Source organism: Nannospalax galili, unplaced genomic scaffold, assembly GCF_000622305.1.
Source record: "Nannospalax galili isolate Female #2095 unplaced genomic scaffold, S.galili_v1.0 scaffold310, whole genome shotgun sequence".
Classification (NCBI taxonomy): Eukaryota; Metazoa; Chordata; class Mammalia; order Rodentia; family Spalacidae; genus Nannospalax; species Nannospalax galili.
The window spans coordinates 77934-93144 of NW_008328488.1; the positions used below are offsets into that span (position 1 = coordinate 77934).

General features: G+C 48.3%; 1 protein-coding gene across 2 annotated transcripts in view; it reads right to left on the reverse strand.

Moving 5' to 3' along the window:
- Positions 1-1488, reverse strand: part of Slc6a5 (solute carrier family 6 member 5) — a 52333-nt gene extending 50845 nt beyond the window's left edge. For both annotated transcript variants that reach the window (XM_017796632.1, XM_008827205.1), the window contains exon 1: positions 1227-1488. Coding sequence is in view for 1 of the 2 variants with exons in the window: in XM_008827205.1 (XP_008825427.1) it covers positions 1227-1229 (3 nt within the window). In the remaining variant the exon portion in view is untranslated. The remainder of the gene's footprint in view (positions 1-1226) is intronic.
- Between the last annotated feature and the right edge of the window lie 13723 nt (positions 1489-15211).

The following is a 15211-nucleotide window of genomic DNA, read 5'->3' on the forward strand; positions in this document are numbered from 1 at the left end:
GGGGGCAAATGGGATCTGGATTTTTTTTTAACCATCCCTGCAATTGGTTTTTCTCAATTGCCAGTCCCATCAATTCCCTAAGACTTGAAAACGCTAATGTTTCCTCCCTTGTGGATGCTGAACGAAAAGAAAAAGGAGCAGGAATAGATTTTGCATGGAAAAGGAGGGTAAGGTAGAAATAGCCTACAGCCACGAGCTCCCTGCCCTCTTTGGATTTCAAATCAGGGCTGTGGGTGCTGCATCCCCAACACCATTGTAGAAAGATTCTTTAATTTTCCGCCCCATTTCCTTTGTCATTCAACAATGCACGTTGCCTTTTTTTCCCCCAGTAGACAAGCTGTGACCACAAAGCTGGAGCTCCGGGGCCAGGGCTGGAGGCCACATGGGTACATGCTAACTCCAGCACTCCCAGGCTATGGCAGCAGCCCAGGTAACAATGTAAAGGATAAAGCTTATGATCAAAATATCACCACCGCCCCAAAAACCTACCACGGAAGCAAAACAAGATTTAAAACACAAAGTAGTAACTGGCTTTGAAACCGTACACAGCCCACGTTCAAGTCTTGATTCTTAGCAATGTGGAAAGTGCTCGCAAAGTATTTTTATTTTGTTTTGCTGCCCAGTCAGCAGGAGTTTGAAATCCTTCCTTTCCCTTGCCTACTCTTTACTGGGGACCAAAACTCATAATTTTTATTAGCTGTATCTCAACGGAATTTTAAATGAAAAGGACTGTCAGGAGTGTGTTTTCCATTCGCCTTCCCGTCTCTTTGGCTAGTGTCACCTCTCCGAGTTCCACGTTAGCATAAACTATTATACAGTAAGAATAATCAAATTACTTTCGCCTCAACCGCATGCCTCTCCTCTAGCCCGCTGCACATCTGCACAGACCAAAGCTTCTTAATTTGTACCAGATGTAATACCTCCACTCCAGCCCGCATTCTCAATAGCCCCCGGGGCCCAGGGCAACTCGCGGGAGCTTTGGCGGCGGGGCTTTCAGCACCGCGGACAGCGCCCTAGGGGCCAGCTTGGGTACCCTGGATTCACAGCTCTACGAAACCTCTTTCTGGTCTCACGAGTACAAATAACGAGACCTGAACTTTCGAAAATTGTCCTCCAGCCCTCTCGCCTAATGCACAGATATTTCCAAAAAGAATATCCCAAATGAAACTGCCTCCCTATTCCCGCAGCCACGGCTCCTCTTAAAAGAACAAAAGCCAAGCACTTACCATGTCTGATACCCGCAACAGATTAAAACGGGCTATCCACTGGATGAGGCTCGGGCCCGCAAGGAGAGGCGCTTTCTATATCTCCCCGGGGAAGGCCGGGTTTTGCGTCAGTGCAAAGCAAGGTGCCCTTCCTTTGACATCTTCCTGATAACACACGTTTGATAAATCATTACCCCTTCGGATTCGGGTTTTAAAGGGACAACAGCCCGGGCTACGCTGGCCTGTTGTCACTTGGGCAGGAAGGGGCTGCTTGCTCGGCGTGACTCATGTGGGCATGACTAGGAAACCAAAGCCGGTGGGCGGGAATGAGGAAAGTTTGCCTCCTCCTAATTAAGGGAAACACAGGAGGGACACGTCCCACTGCACCCAAGGCGAGGCGGCTGCCAACCAAGCCCATTGGTCTGTCGGTGCCGGGAGGGGGTTAATTCTCTTGCTGTCTCTCTGAATCGTCAGATTCCACAACATCACCCCCAAAGTGAGGGCACCAAGCCTGTCTGCTTGTAGCCACCGAGCTCATACCTGGTTCAGGCTGAGTCCCTGCAGTTGGTGAGAGTTTAGACCGGTGGTCAGCACCTGAAGTCCAGAGCTCCACATCCCCAGCCTTCCAGAAAGCCAGTCCTGGCTGGACTCTGGGTTTTCGTTTACACCATAAGATGCAATGTTTGTATTTAATCCTGGTTACAATTGGGGTTTCTCTTTGTATTTTTTTAGGCTCTTCTGAAAATATTTAAAGAAAATTACTTGTACACGGACTTAGTGCCCCCGCTACTTTTAAACCCACCTTTCTCCATCACCTTTTTAAATTAAAACAAACAAAAAAACAAAAACATCAGATCCAGGCCTGACCGGAAAGTGGGGTCCTACCCGGAAACCAGGATCCCCCAGTAAGCTGGGGGCAAGGCTGGCCCTCTGGGAAGCCATCAGAAGACGGTCCCCTGTACGAGCCAGGGGTTAGGAGTGGTATGCTTATATGGCGGACTAGGGACTCGGCCGCGGGTACAGGGCAATGGCCAAGAGCATAAAAGGGAAAACGCCTTTTTTAGGGTGTTGTTAGGAGACTGGAAGTGGGTTTGCTACAATATGGGGAGCCGTGGCCTGGGGAATCGGGAGCTCGAAAAGCGCGCAGTCCGGGTGCTGCACGCAGCCGGCCCACTGCCTCCGGGGCCGCGCCGTCGCACTCCACTGGGCCGTCTCCCTGCCAGCGAAGACAAAGCGCGGCGGCAGATTGCGGGGGGCGCCGGGGGCACTGCGGGGCCTGTCCGCTCGCTCCGCTCGCCCTCCCTAGCCGCGCCGGCCGGACGCACGCCTCCGCGGGGTTTCTCCAGCCCTGCCCCCCCCCGGCGGCCACCTGGGGACCCAGGGTTCGAACCCTTTGAGGCGGGGCCTGTCTTGCCAGCTCGTTTCGGATCCTAGGCCGCATTTATTAACGTGTCTAGCTAATGTTTTTTGAGAGCTCACTGCTGGGCATGCAAAGAGCTTCTATTACGTTGTAGCGTTTAAATTCGCTAACAGCCTTTGAGAAACTGCCCCAGTTGTGAGCGCCTGAAAGCCGGAGTCAAAAAGTGTCTTTTGTACCCTGGAGAAGCCACTGACCCTCCACAGCCCTTTGCGGGACAGTCGCCCGCTCCCCCACCAGCCGGGGAAATCTGTGGAGGTGGGCGAGGACTCAGCACGGCCATGGGGCTGTGCGGAACGCTGGCTGAAGAAGGTTCTGGAAGCCAGCAGGGATGACAACCCCGCAGCAGAACGCACTTGGCTCTGGGAACATCCCCCCAAATCTTTCTACTTCCTCCAAAATAGACTTTAATTTCCAAGAAGCAAGACCAGGGAACGGAGACCTGTGGAGGGAAGGCCCGGCCTCCACTGAGCCGCAAGGCGCGCCGGGCTAGGTGCAGGCCTCCCTCTGCCCACTTGGACAGTCCAAAGCTTTTAGCCAGTCTTCAAATCTGCATTCGAGCGCCCCCCGCCCCCCTACCCCGGAAACATTTGGCGCGGGATGCCGTCGGGCGTGCGAATGCGTCGGGCCGGCGGGGGTGGAGGGCTGCAGCCGGAGTCGTGCTGGCCTTCCAGCCTCCCCCAGCTGCACGGCTGAACAGGAGTGATGCCCGGCGCCCCCACCGTCTCCGGACCTGACGTGTGGCCCGTTGGCCCTCCCCCAGCCAAGTGCGCACTTGGGTACCCGCGAGGGGCAGGCCCGCGCGTCAGGCACTGCAGAGGCGAGTGACGAGCAGGAGACGCAGAGAGGGCGAGGGGAGGGGAGTGCGCAGCTCAGCCTCTGCACGAGCCGCAAGATTCTAGAAGGGAGGGGCTGCAGCCCGAGTGGAGGAGGGTTCAGAGACCTGACCACACTGGAGGACAGCAGGACCAGGCCCAGAGGAAAGAACAGTCCTCTCTCCCCACCCCCACCCCAAGGAGCAGGGGCCAGGCCCTGGAGTGGGTGGTTGTGAGCCCAGTTATGTCTCAGCACCTGCGAAGCCCAAACCAAGCTGCTGAATAACATTTTTTAAAGGCTGAGACAGGGGGGCGTGAGAAGAGCGTTGCTCTCCCCACGCGGGCCTCGCCCCCGCCTCCTCAGATGCCTGTTTCGAGTGATAATCTGGGCAGGCACGCCGCAGCCAGGGAAGGCTGTAAATCCGCATCCATCACCGTAGCCATTCGGTCGGAATTAGCCAGTCACTACGACCTTAATTACTTTGTCAAAGATGAAAAATAGTAATTGATTTTGTCCTCGATCACTACCCCCCTTCCCCACCATCCTTCCTTGCAGATAAGCAAATAACTAGCCATTTGTGAAGACCGTATTCAGCACCGGGCTGTATGGAGCAGTCTACCGGAAAAAGGCCCGTCTGGTAACAGCCCTTAGGACCATATTTGCGCCAAGACAAGAAAGGCAGCTGAAACCTAAGCCCGAAAGGGACCAGAGGGCAGCCTCCCTCGGTCAAGCCTCTCCCCTCCTTTGCCCCAGGAAAGAGAGATGAGGGACAGGAAAGGGGTGTTTTACAGCAAGCCCCTGCTCTGCTGGTAACCCAGTGCTTGTGCCAACAGCCTTCCCTGGGCCTCAGGGCAAGGGAGAACTGGGAGAGCAATTCGTCAGAAAGGCCAGAAACCTTGCCTAGGGCCTGCAGACCAAGCCCACATTGCAGCCCAAGTCTGTGATGACTCCTGTCTGCCCCATCACACGGGAAAGGTGTGAGAAAGATGTCTGTGTCTAGTCGATTTTCATACAGGTACAACTGACACCTGCAACCTCTGTAGATGGTGAATGTGAGGGCGCCATGCAGGTTTGGGGTGACATTACTGACAGTCCAGAAGCCTTGCAGTACTTTTGTGCCACGTGTCTCCTGCCACCCAGGTCCACTGCAGTATTGTGCTGTGCTTAGAATCTGGGTTCTGCAGACTCCCTGCACCATCTCCTGATTCTGTGACCTTGAAGGACATTGCCCATAGGTTAAATAAGAGCAATGATTAACCTGGGGTGGGTGGTGAATAAGTGATAGCATGCATGTGGGTGGAGTGAGTGACGGAAGCTGACAGCCTGCTATGCTGAAGACTGGCTATTGCTATCATTCTGTCTAGATGAAGAACATGTTTGATACCCCCAAGGTTTTAATAAATAAAGCAGATCTCTCTACCTGGTTCAGAGGGTGTCACCTGACAGACAGAAAACCTTAAAAGGGGGGCAGTTACTATGCACACTCTTCTCCCTTGGTCATTAAAATATTCAATCTTTACCTGTATTTTTAAAAATTAGGAGCATCCTAGAAAAAATGCTCAGACATCAGAGCTCCTGTGAGTGTACCCGCATCCTACAGGGCAGAAGCTTGGAGCTTTGTAATCAGCCTCACTGTCCAGTTCCCATTCAGACCACCCCCCAGGGGTCAGGAGACCCAGACAATTCAAGGCAAGCTTCCTTCTCCATCCCAGCAGAGTCCACGCTGAGGACTCAGAGGTTCAGTTAAGAAGCTCATTCGTGCAAGATTGCAGGTCCCAATCCAGAGCTCCTGCAGGATGCTGGCTGGGTCTGCAGTAGTGAGGAGTCCCTTGTCACTGCAGCAGTACTCAGAAGCAGGGACGTCTAGAACAAACCGCAAGGACATTCAAGGCCATGTGTAGTCCCCCACACCTGCTCTTGCAGTAAGAACACAATTCAAGGAGAAGTGAGCGTTCATGGTCACTTGGCATATTAAGAACAAGGTCTAGCCTTAAAATACACTGTTTATTAACCTTCCATCCAGCAGCCTACACTTAGCAATATATTCCAAATAAGCAAAATGAAAAAACCCCAGGGGGCATCAAGGTTCTTATAGCACAATCAACAAAATGAACCTCTGGGAGGGAAGCAATATTCACATTAAATCATTACTATATTCATAGTGTGAAATGATTCATAGCTGTTAATGAATTAGATAGAGCCAGATGAATACTGGAGATTGTCATGAGATATTAGGATAAGAAAGATATGTAAAGTATGTATAGAATGACCCTATTTTGGAGAGCTGGGACATAGCTCAGTTGATTGCCTATCATGCACAAAATCTCAAGTTCATACCCCTGCACCACATAAAACCTGGTGTGGTGCTGCATGTCTTTAATTCCAGCATCTAGGAAGTGGAGGCAGGAAGATCAGAAGTTCAAGGTCATCCTTGGCTACGTAGTGAGTTCAAGGCCAGCCTGAGAGATATGAAACTGTCTATAAATACATAAACAAATCCTGGTTTCATCAAAATTAATGAAAGTTAAAGTAGTGTGTGGGTATGTGTGTGTGTGTGCGTGCAAGCACACACCACACCACACACACACACACACACACACACACATACACACACACTGCAGCCAGATGTGGAAGCACACATATTAGGTGGTAATTAGGATAATTGATAGGTGGTACGGGTATTACTGTGCGCAGGGCAGAGGGCGAACAGGAATGTGAGCTGAGCAGAGAAGCCAAAGCAATAGAAGGTGGTACTCTATATTTTTAAAAAGATTTATTTGGGGCTGGAGAGAAGGCTCAGAGTTAAGAGCACTGACTGCTCTTGCAGAGGGTCCGGGTTCAATTCCCAGCACCCACGTGGTGGTTAACAGTGCCAGGGGATCCCACGCCCTCTTCTGAGGTCCGCAGGCATTGCACGACATGGGTGCATTTACGCACATGCAGGCAACATACTCATACACACAAAAACAATAAAATATTTTTAAAGAATTTATTTACTTAGTTGAGTTTATGTGTAAGTATGTGCCTGAGTGTATGTATGTGCACTGTATGTGTACAGGAAGTTGAGAGCTGCCATGTGGGTTCTGGGAACTTAACCCAGGTCATCTGGGAGAGCAGCAAGTGCTCTTAACCAATGAGCCAGACCCCAAATTTAGTTGTATAATCATATTTATAAATTTATGTCCAAGTGATGTATACACATTTTTTAAAGAAAATAAATTCAGCGGTATAACCTACTGCCCCAATTACCACGAACATCCACAGAGCAGGCTTTGGATCTTGAACCCATTATGTACTCAAGAATGACCTTGAACTTCTAATCCTCCTGCCTCCATCTCCCCAGTGCTGGGATTACAGGTATATACAGCCACTTCCCGTTCATGTGGTACTGGAGATAAAACTCGGGGCTTCATGTCCCACAGGCAAGCACTCTACCAACTGAGCTATACCCCTGCCCTACGCCTCCTTGTAAAGTCCCCTAGTTCTAATTCCTAGCTCTGCTGAGGTGGAAGCAACAGCTAATTAAGATGTTCAGAGGACAGCCTTTGACACTCTGTTCCTTATCTTTTAATGTACAGTAAACTAGAAAATAACGCAAATGACACCAAACTGGAAATTTCGTCTGTAATTTTCCGTGATGGTCACATCAGTGCTTTTTGGAAGATGCCGTGCGTTCAACACCTTGCTCCGTCTTCTTGGCATCATTTCTTCTTCAGAGCACTGTTCACCCAGTGTACGTGTCTGGTAACCATTTAGTACTTTCCCCATTGGAAGTCTTCTGTGATTATCCATCTGTTCAAATTTCCAGTCCTAAAAGCAGATGATGCTATCCTCCTAAGAGAATCAGGTCTTAGTCAGATCCAGTACTGAAGAAGGAAGCACTCTTTTTAAAAAATATTTTATTTATTATTTTTATTTTATGTATACGAGTGTTTTGCCTGCATGTATGTGAGTGCACCCATATCATGCAGTGCCACGGAGGTCAGAAGAGGGCCTCGGATTCCTCTGGAATTGGAGTTAAGGACAGTTCATAGCTGCCTTGTGGGTGCTGGGAATCGAACCCGGGTCCTCTACAAGAGCAGTCAGTGTTCTTAATCACTGAGCCATCTCTCCAGCCCCCAATGCACACTTTAATGTATTGGGTATGAGTTAATTGATGTTTCTGTCTGCAGTGTTGGTTAACAGGATTCTATCCTCACTGACCTTCTCTTGCTGTCCTAGTTAGCTGGGGGAAACTGAGTTCACTGCTAGGCAAACCTAGAAGGAATTCCTACAAATAGAACAGAACAGATGTTGGGAAGCTTCACCAGACAAGCAGTTTGTGAAACTAACTACAGCTATTGAATAGAATCTGAAGGTTTAGGAAAGTCCAGTAGGGAGGACAGGTTGGTGTCCCCAGAGGACGGCCTAGAGGTGGTACCTCAGTAGAAACTGCGGGCAGATCAGGACCTTGTGCCCCTTTGTAAATTTGCCCTATAGGACCATGGACATTAGTGCCAAATGTGCGCTTGCTGGTTCTGTTAATCTGCAACACATGACAGGATGAGACCCTATAAAGCAATAGCCTGGAAGAGTCCGGCCCAGTGTGCTGTCTCTGACAGACACTGAGAGTTAGCTAACCATGGTGATGGCAACTGTGCCCTACAATGTCAGCATCAGGGCTTGGAAATTATCCTGAAATCTTTCAAGATTTTTTATTTAGTTATTTTTATTTTATTTATACGAGTGTTTTGCCTTCATGCATATGTGTACCACGTATGTGTAATACCTGAGGAGGCCAGAAGAGGTCTCAGATCCCCTGGAACTGGAGTTATGGACACTTCTTAGCCACTATATGGATGCTGAGAACCCAGGTCCTCTGTAAGAGCAGCCAGCGCTCTTAACTGCTGAGCCATCTCTGCAGCCCCCTGAAATCTTGAACAGCCTCTTAGGATTAGGATTATGTCCAGTCTAGACTATGTGGAAAACACAGGGCTTTACATCAACTTCCAGCAACAAGTTCAGCTACCTTTACTGTATGTTCCTGGCAGTTTTTTAGCCTCACTTTTTCTTTCAGCAAAATGAGTTAGCAGTGGTGTATAAGTAAGATGTGCACATTTCTGGCACAGAGATTGGTGAAGAACAATATCTACCATGAGATACTGGATTTGGAAGTTGCCACCAGAAGCCACTCTGCCCTCAGGGCTAGGCTCCAATGGCTTTTCCTGTATTCTGCCCGCCTTTCACAACGGAGGCAAGGCTCTCCTGTGTTTTTTTGGGTCTCATCCACCTGGAGAATGCCGGATCCTGCCATAACTCTACCTTTGGAACTATAGGGCCCTCAGAAATCCTCCTCCCTGCAGAGTGGACTCCATCCTACACTAGAGCTCATGGCCCCAGTCCATCTCTCCCCAGAGCAAGCGTGCATGCTCAGATCACTCTGGCATCGACCACATCTTAGCTATTCGCCACCAGGAGTGCCTTTTCCTGCTTACATGCAAGTTAACCAAAAGTAAACATCACATTCCATTCTTTAGTGAGAGTAAAATTTCCCAGTGTCCACAGCTATCTGCTCTCACAGCCCAGTGCTTGGTTCTCTTGTAGAAAATTCTGGTGTGAAGTACTGATCTCATCTGTGAGCCCTTTAAAGGTAAAAGCATGATTTTTTAAAACATGAGGGTTGGAGAGATGGCTCAGTGGTTAAGAGTGAAAACTTAAACCAGCTGTGGTGGTTTACACCTTTAATCCCAGTACTCGGGAGGCAGAGGCAGGTGGATCTCTGTGAGTTCAAGGCCAGCCTGATCTACATAATGAGTTCCAGGCCAGCTGGGGCTGCAGGGAGACCCTGTCTCAAAAAAACAAAAAGAAGGAGGAGGAGGAAGAGGAGGAAGGGGAAGGGGAAAGAAAGAAACCTACCACTGAGTTACCCCTCCAGCCCTGTATTTAGTGTTGGAGAATTTCTGATGGTACTAACAGACCACGATTTAACTCATTGTGCCTTAGGACTGTCCCCAATATTTCTCATGAGTAGCACAGCACTCTGTATCTGTCTATACATGTCTTTGCTCACATCTGTCTCTACTTTGGATTATTTTTTTAGACACAGTCTCACTCTATAGCTTTGACTGGCCTGGAATTCACTAAGTAGATCAGGCTGGCCTTGAACTCACAGAGATCTGCCTACCACTGCCTCTTCCTGAGTGCTGAAATTAAGGGCCTGTACCACCAAGCCCGACAACTTTGTATCATAGTATGGGCTCCTAAACCCAAACGTGCACATATTTGGTGACTGGATCTTTCTTAGGTGAACCAATCTTAGTTTGTCTGCTTTGAAGTCTGTCTTCAGGCGCTGACATGGAGCTTCATATGAACCAAGCTCTACGCAGGAGACAGTGCTTTCTGATTTCCTAGTGATGGCCCTCAATCTGTGAACACCTCTGGCAGATGAAAAGCCATGGTGTGTTTCCATAAGATAAATCAATTTTCTCTTCAATGTAAAGGAATTTTTAATGGAAAGTATTACTGGGTAATTATAAATATTTGTAATTGTCAGTACACATGATATTCACATTTTACAGCTATTAGGACCAAACCAATGAGCTTGTCTGTTCACACGGGATTAAGTTACACAGCTTTGCAAAATGATACAAATATCATCAGAACATCCAGGATTCTCAAGCATGTCCTCTGCAGCAGAAATGCCTGGGCCAGAGCTGTCTCTTCTCTCTGCAAATTGTTTGCATGATGGCGTGCTTTTCCAGGTCATTAACCTGGGCACAGCTCTAGGGCTATTGGGGAGCTCGATGCACACCATTCTAGGATCTGTGTGATTGGTGGACCCAACAAAGGAAAGACCCTCTGTCACTGACGGCCAGGGAGCATTTGGAGAACATGTGACAGGCATGGTTCAGTGCTTCCGTTGTTCCACGAAGGCCTGCTCTCACTGATACCGAGAGGGAGATGTGGACTGTGTTCCTCATAGGCTGTTTGACCTGACACTGGTAAGGATGTTTAGAATGCTTTGTTTGTGAGATCGTATTTTTCAAGGATCACAGCTACAGCGTGCTGCTAGAATGCATGTTTGTTTTCTTTCAGAGCCCTATTTAAGGTTTTGGTACTGTAATGTCCTTTGCATTACAGTATGGAAGGAAAATAAACAAAAGAAAAAAGGACTTTATCTCCTCTGACCCTTGTGATTTATTGCCAACCGAAACCCAGCTTAAAGCTGACAAACTCTCAGGGTGCCGTGTAAAGAATAGGCCAAGGGCAAAATGTCGAAGTCGTTGGACTCTGGGCTGTCCACAGCACCAAGATCTGCCCTGTGTGTTGGTCTCTGTTGGTCCTTCTGGATACAGTCTCAGAATCTGGAATCCTAGAAGCCATGCCGCACTGAAGTGGGGTCTCCCACACTCATAGATGAATTAATATACATTAATAAAATTAAGAGGCAAAAATAAAAACTTGTCTGGTGTAAGTTGGAAGTCTTAGTTACATCAGCTTAGAGTCTACCCTGACACACATGGTAGATCTGCCCTGCAAAACCACACAGAGCCTGCCTTGTGTGCAGCAAGCACACGTTTATCAAGTTGGAGCAGTTTATCTGCAACCCACTAAAGCTCTCTTTGTCACCTGCTTGACTAGCAGACCTGCCAGCCATTCTCCTCCTTGAAAGCTGATTCTCTCAACCTGGCCTGCCATCATCACCTTTGTGGGGCACGCAGCGTCCATCTCAGGTGAAGGCTGAATGGGGTGACCACTGTGACCACTGTGACCACTGCTTGGCTGGTCTGTGCCAGTATTAGGCAGAGTGGAACACGGTTCAATACTGCACCCCCAGTAAAACAGGCTGCTGGATCCAGACGCAGTGCTCAGCACTTGGGATCTACAGCCTGAAGATAAGTGGCATTTTCCAGACCAAGAAACAATGCTGGCAGGTGTGTCATTCCACAGTCTGAGCTGCCTGCACTGCCTGCCCCACCCTCAGGCAGATGCTCCTGCACCACTGCAGCTTCCTACACAGAGCTGGCATTCACCTATGGCCACTGGCTCCTGGAAGCCTCTCCCCCAACCCCATGTGCCAGCTGCTGCCCACCTCTGAGCTCTAAGCCCTTGGGAGGGTTGTTCATCTCCATGAGCAAGTGTGCCGATCATACAGAAGCCTGTGTGCCGGGTACTAATGAGATCTGACGGAACACTGTTGGGGTTGGATTGTGTCTCCTGAGAACAGATCCGAGTCCTAACTGTTCATACCTCAGCATGTCACTTTATGGGAAAATGAGATCATTATGGAGGCAATCAGGTTAAAATTAGGTCATCAAGGTCAACCCTAATTCAACGTAATCAGTGTCCCACAGAAACAGACGTGTGGAAGGTGATGTGAGCAGAGCAAGGGAAGAGAGCCGTCTAGAAACTAGGGAAAGGTGCTTGGAGCACATCGTTCCCTTGGATTCCTTAGAGGAAACCAACCCTGCCAAGGCCTTGACCTTGAGCTTTTAGCCTTCAGAGCTATGCTCAGCAGACTGCTTTGTCACCACAGGGCTCAGTTCCCACATAGTCACAAGTGACTCTGGTAAGCAGTAAGCATCTGCTGGTTCACTTACAGCCTTTGGGCTTTTCAACAACGGGAGAGCAGCCCTCCAGCCATCGAGGGCCTGACGGAACAGAATGGACGGAAGGCAAGGTGCTCTCTGCTTGTAGTGGTCCAGCGACTCCCAATGCTGGTGGTGTTGGTTCTCAAGCCTCCAGACATGGACTGGAATGACTTCTACCTTTCCTGGGCTCTAACTTGCAGATAGCAGTAGGTGGGACTTCTCAGCCTCCACAAGCATGAGTCAGGCTGATGGAAGACATCTTTCTGTGTACTTCCGTATGTTTTACTGGTTCTGTTTCTCTGGTGAACACTAATTCTCCTCCAGACTTTATCTTGTCTTTAATGTCCCCAAATAAGCTAAGATGTTGCATTAGTTACTTTTCTGTTGCTGTGGTAAAATACCATGACCAGAAGGAACTAACAGAAGAAAGTGTATTTTGGCTTATGGCTACAGAGTGGAAGAATCCATCATTGTGGGGGAGGCAACCCAGCAGGCATGGCGGCAGGGGAAGGAAGCTAAGATCACATCATTCTCCCTGACAGGAAGCAGAAAGCAGAGAGACCAGACTGGAAGTGGGGTGAGGCCACACATCCTCAGTGCAATGTCACAGATTGGGTGACATTTTCTTCAAGAAAAAAGAGCAGCTTATTTTGACCCATGGTTTTAGTGGTCCAAGGGCAACGGGGTGCAATGGGGTGTATTGGCGATGGCTTCTCTGTGGTTGAGTCCTGAAGTGGTAGAGTATCACAGGGAAGAGGACAGGAAGTAGCCATGTGTCTGAGTCTCTGCTCTCTCTCCCTCTACCTACAAAGACAACAGGATTCAATTATAGGGCATCTTCTCTATGTTCCTACTGAGCCCCTGTCACCTCTCCACAGCCCCACCTCTAAAGACGATAACTGTATTGTTTCTGCTCCCATAACCCTTCACAACAAGGACTGAACTCCAACATGAATTCTGGGGAGATAAACCCTATTCAAACTAAATGATGGCTGTCCTCCAAGTCAATCTGGGATGAATCGTGTCTTCAAGGTTACAGCTGTAATTGTTATTATCATCTCTCTTGGTTGTGGACCACTCTCTGTAGCTGACACTCGGAAAAGGTGCTTTAAAATCAGCACAGACTGGACCAGGCATGTGGTGCGTGTCTTTAATCCCAGCACTTGGAGGTGGAGGCAGGGAGATCTTTGTAAGATCCAGGCTAGCCTAGGCTACATAGTGGGTTCCAGGCCATCTGTGGCTACAGACTCTGTCTCAAAAGAAAAACAAACAAAAATCATCATAGATCTACGAGTACGTTAAAAAGTTGTATATACGTGATGCATGTGTGTGTTCGTGTGCGTGTGTTCATGTGTGTGCACGTGCATCTTGTCGTGTCCCTGGTGCCACTCAGCTTTTTCTTTTCTTTCTCTCTTCTGAGTCAGGTATCTCACTGGTCTGCAGCTTCCCCAGTAGGCTAGGCTGGCTGCCTTTTGAGCTCCAGGGATCCACCTCCCAAACTGGAATTACAAGCTCATGGTGTCACATTTTAAAATTTTGCTTATATGTGTGTGTACGTGCACACACATGCTTGTGGGTACCAGAGGAGACTGAAAGGGAGCATCTGAGCCCCTGGAGCTAGAGTTACAGGCAGTTGTGAGCTGCCTGATGTGGGTGCTGGGAAATGAACTCCAATCCTCTGCAAAAGCACTAAATGTTCTAAGTGCTCTTAACTGCTGATCCATCTCTTCAGCCCATTTACATTTATTTATTTATTTATTTATTATTTATTTATATATTATTTATTTACAGGGTCCCACTATGTAGCACTGGGTAGCATGGAACTCACCATGTAGACCAGGTGGGCCTTGACTCACAGAGATTTGCCTGCCTCTGCCTCCTGAGTGCTGGGATTAAGGTTCTGTGCTATCACACATGCCTAGCATGTCTAGTTTCTTTTTCTTCACAGGGGTTCTGGGGATTGAACCTAGGTCTTCATGTTTGCAGGGCAAGCACTTTACTGATTGGGCTCTCTCTTCAGTCACCTTTTGAAATATATTTGAAAGAAAATCATCAAACTGATGAAAAATTGGCCCTGCAATAGCCTAAAGATCAAATCCCCGTGTCCTTCAAATCCTGTCTGAAAAGTAGCAACAGGAAATGTCAAATCCAGTTTCCATCCCCGAAATCTCGTTAAAATGAACACTTCTTTTTTTTTCTCTCTCCATTTTGTCTCTTGTTTTTCTGTGATTAAAAAAAAAAAAACTTTAGAGAAGAAAAAATTATCAAATTTATTAACCAGTTTTCCAATTACTGAGCTTCTCGGAAGAAAGAGGCCCTAGTCGCTCAAGGTGAGGCAAAAGGAGATAGAGGAGTAAACTGCCTAGAGGGTCCACCGCAGATGACCTCGGAAAACCAAGGCACCTTCCCCACTTCCTACCTGTCAGACCTGACAGAATGACACTGTTCCGCAGAGACTACCTGGGTGCGACATTCTCAGGCAGGCTTTCCTTTCCATTTCTACATCCGCAGACGCCACAAAGGATAACTTTGTCATGAAGTTGCAAACTAGTGAGGAAAAGGTGAGCTGACAGCTCCAGAGTGGGAGTTCTGACGACCTGGAGGACACTGACCTGGCCAGTCCCGCCCGTCCTGTTCACAGGCTCCACCAGGCCACTGGACAAGGCTGAGGTGGCAGACCCTTGTGGTGGTTGGCATGAATGTCTCTTTGCTGGTCTGCTGAATTGGTTTCTTGGTCGAGATGTCCAGCCTTGGGTTTTATGAACACATGAGTGTTTTGCGTCTGAGTCAAGATGGAAATTTCTAGAGCTCACCAAGTTGTAGGTTTTCTGCTTTTTTGTTTGTTTGTTTGTTTTGTTTTGTTTTGTTTTTTAAGACAGGGTCTCCCTGTTGCCCTGGCTGGCCTGGAACCGATATGTAGTTCAAGCTTCCTCAGTCTCACAGAGGCCTGCCTGCCTCTGCCTCCCTCCTGAGAACTGGGATTAAAGGCACCAGGCCTGGATGAACAGGGTTTTTTTTTTAATTATTTATTTAATAACCACATACTTAGAAGAAGCACTTCATTACATAAGCATTGACATATTCAATAACAATTTTCTGAGCTAGGATGCATCTTTTTCAGAATTGGCTATAAATTTTTAGGTTTACAGTTGAATTATTACAGTTATACAATATTGTACTCAGTATAAACCCTATAAGACATA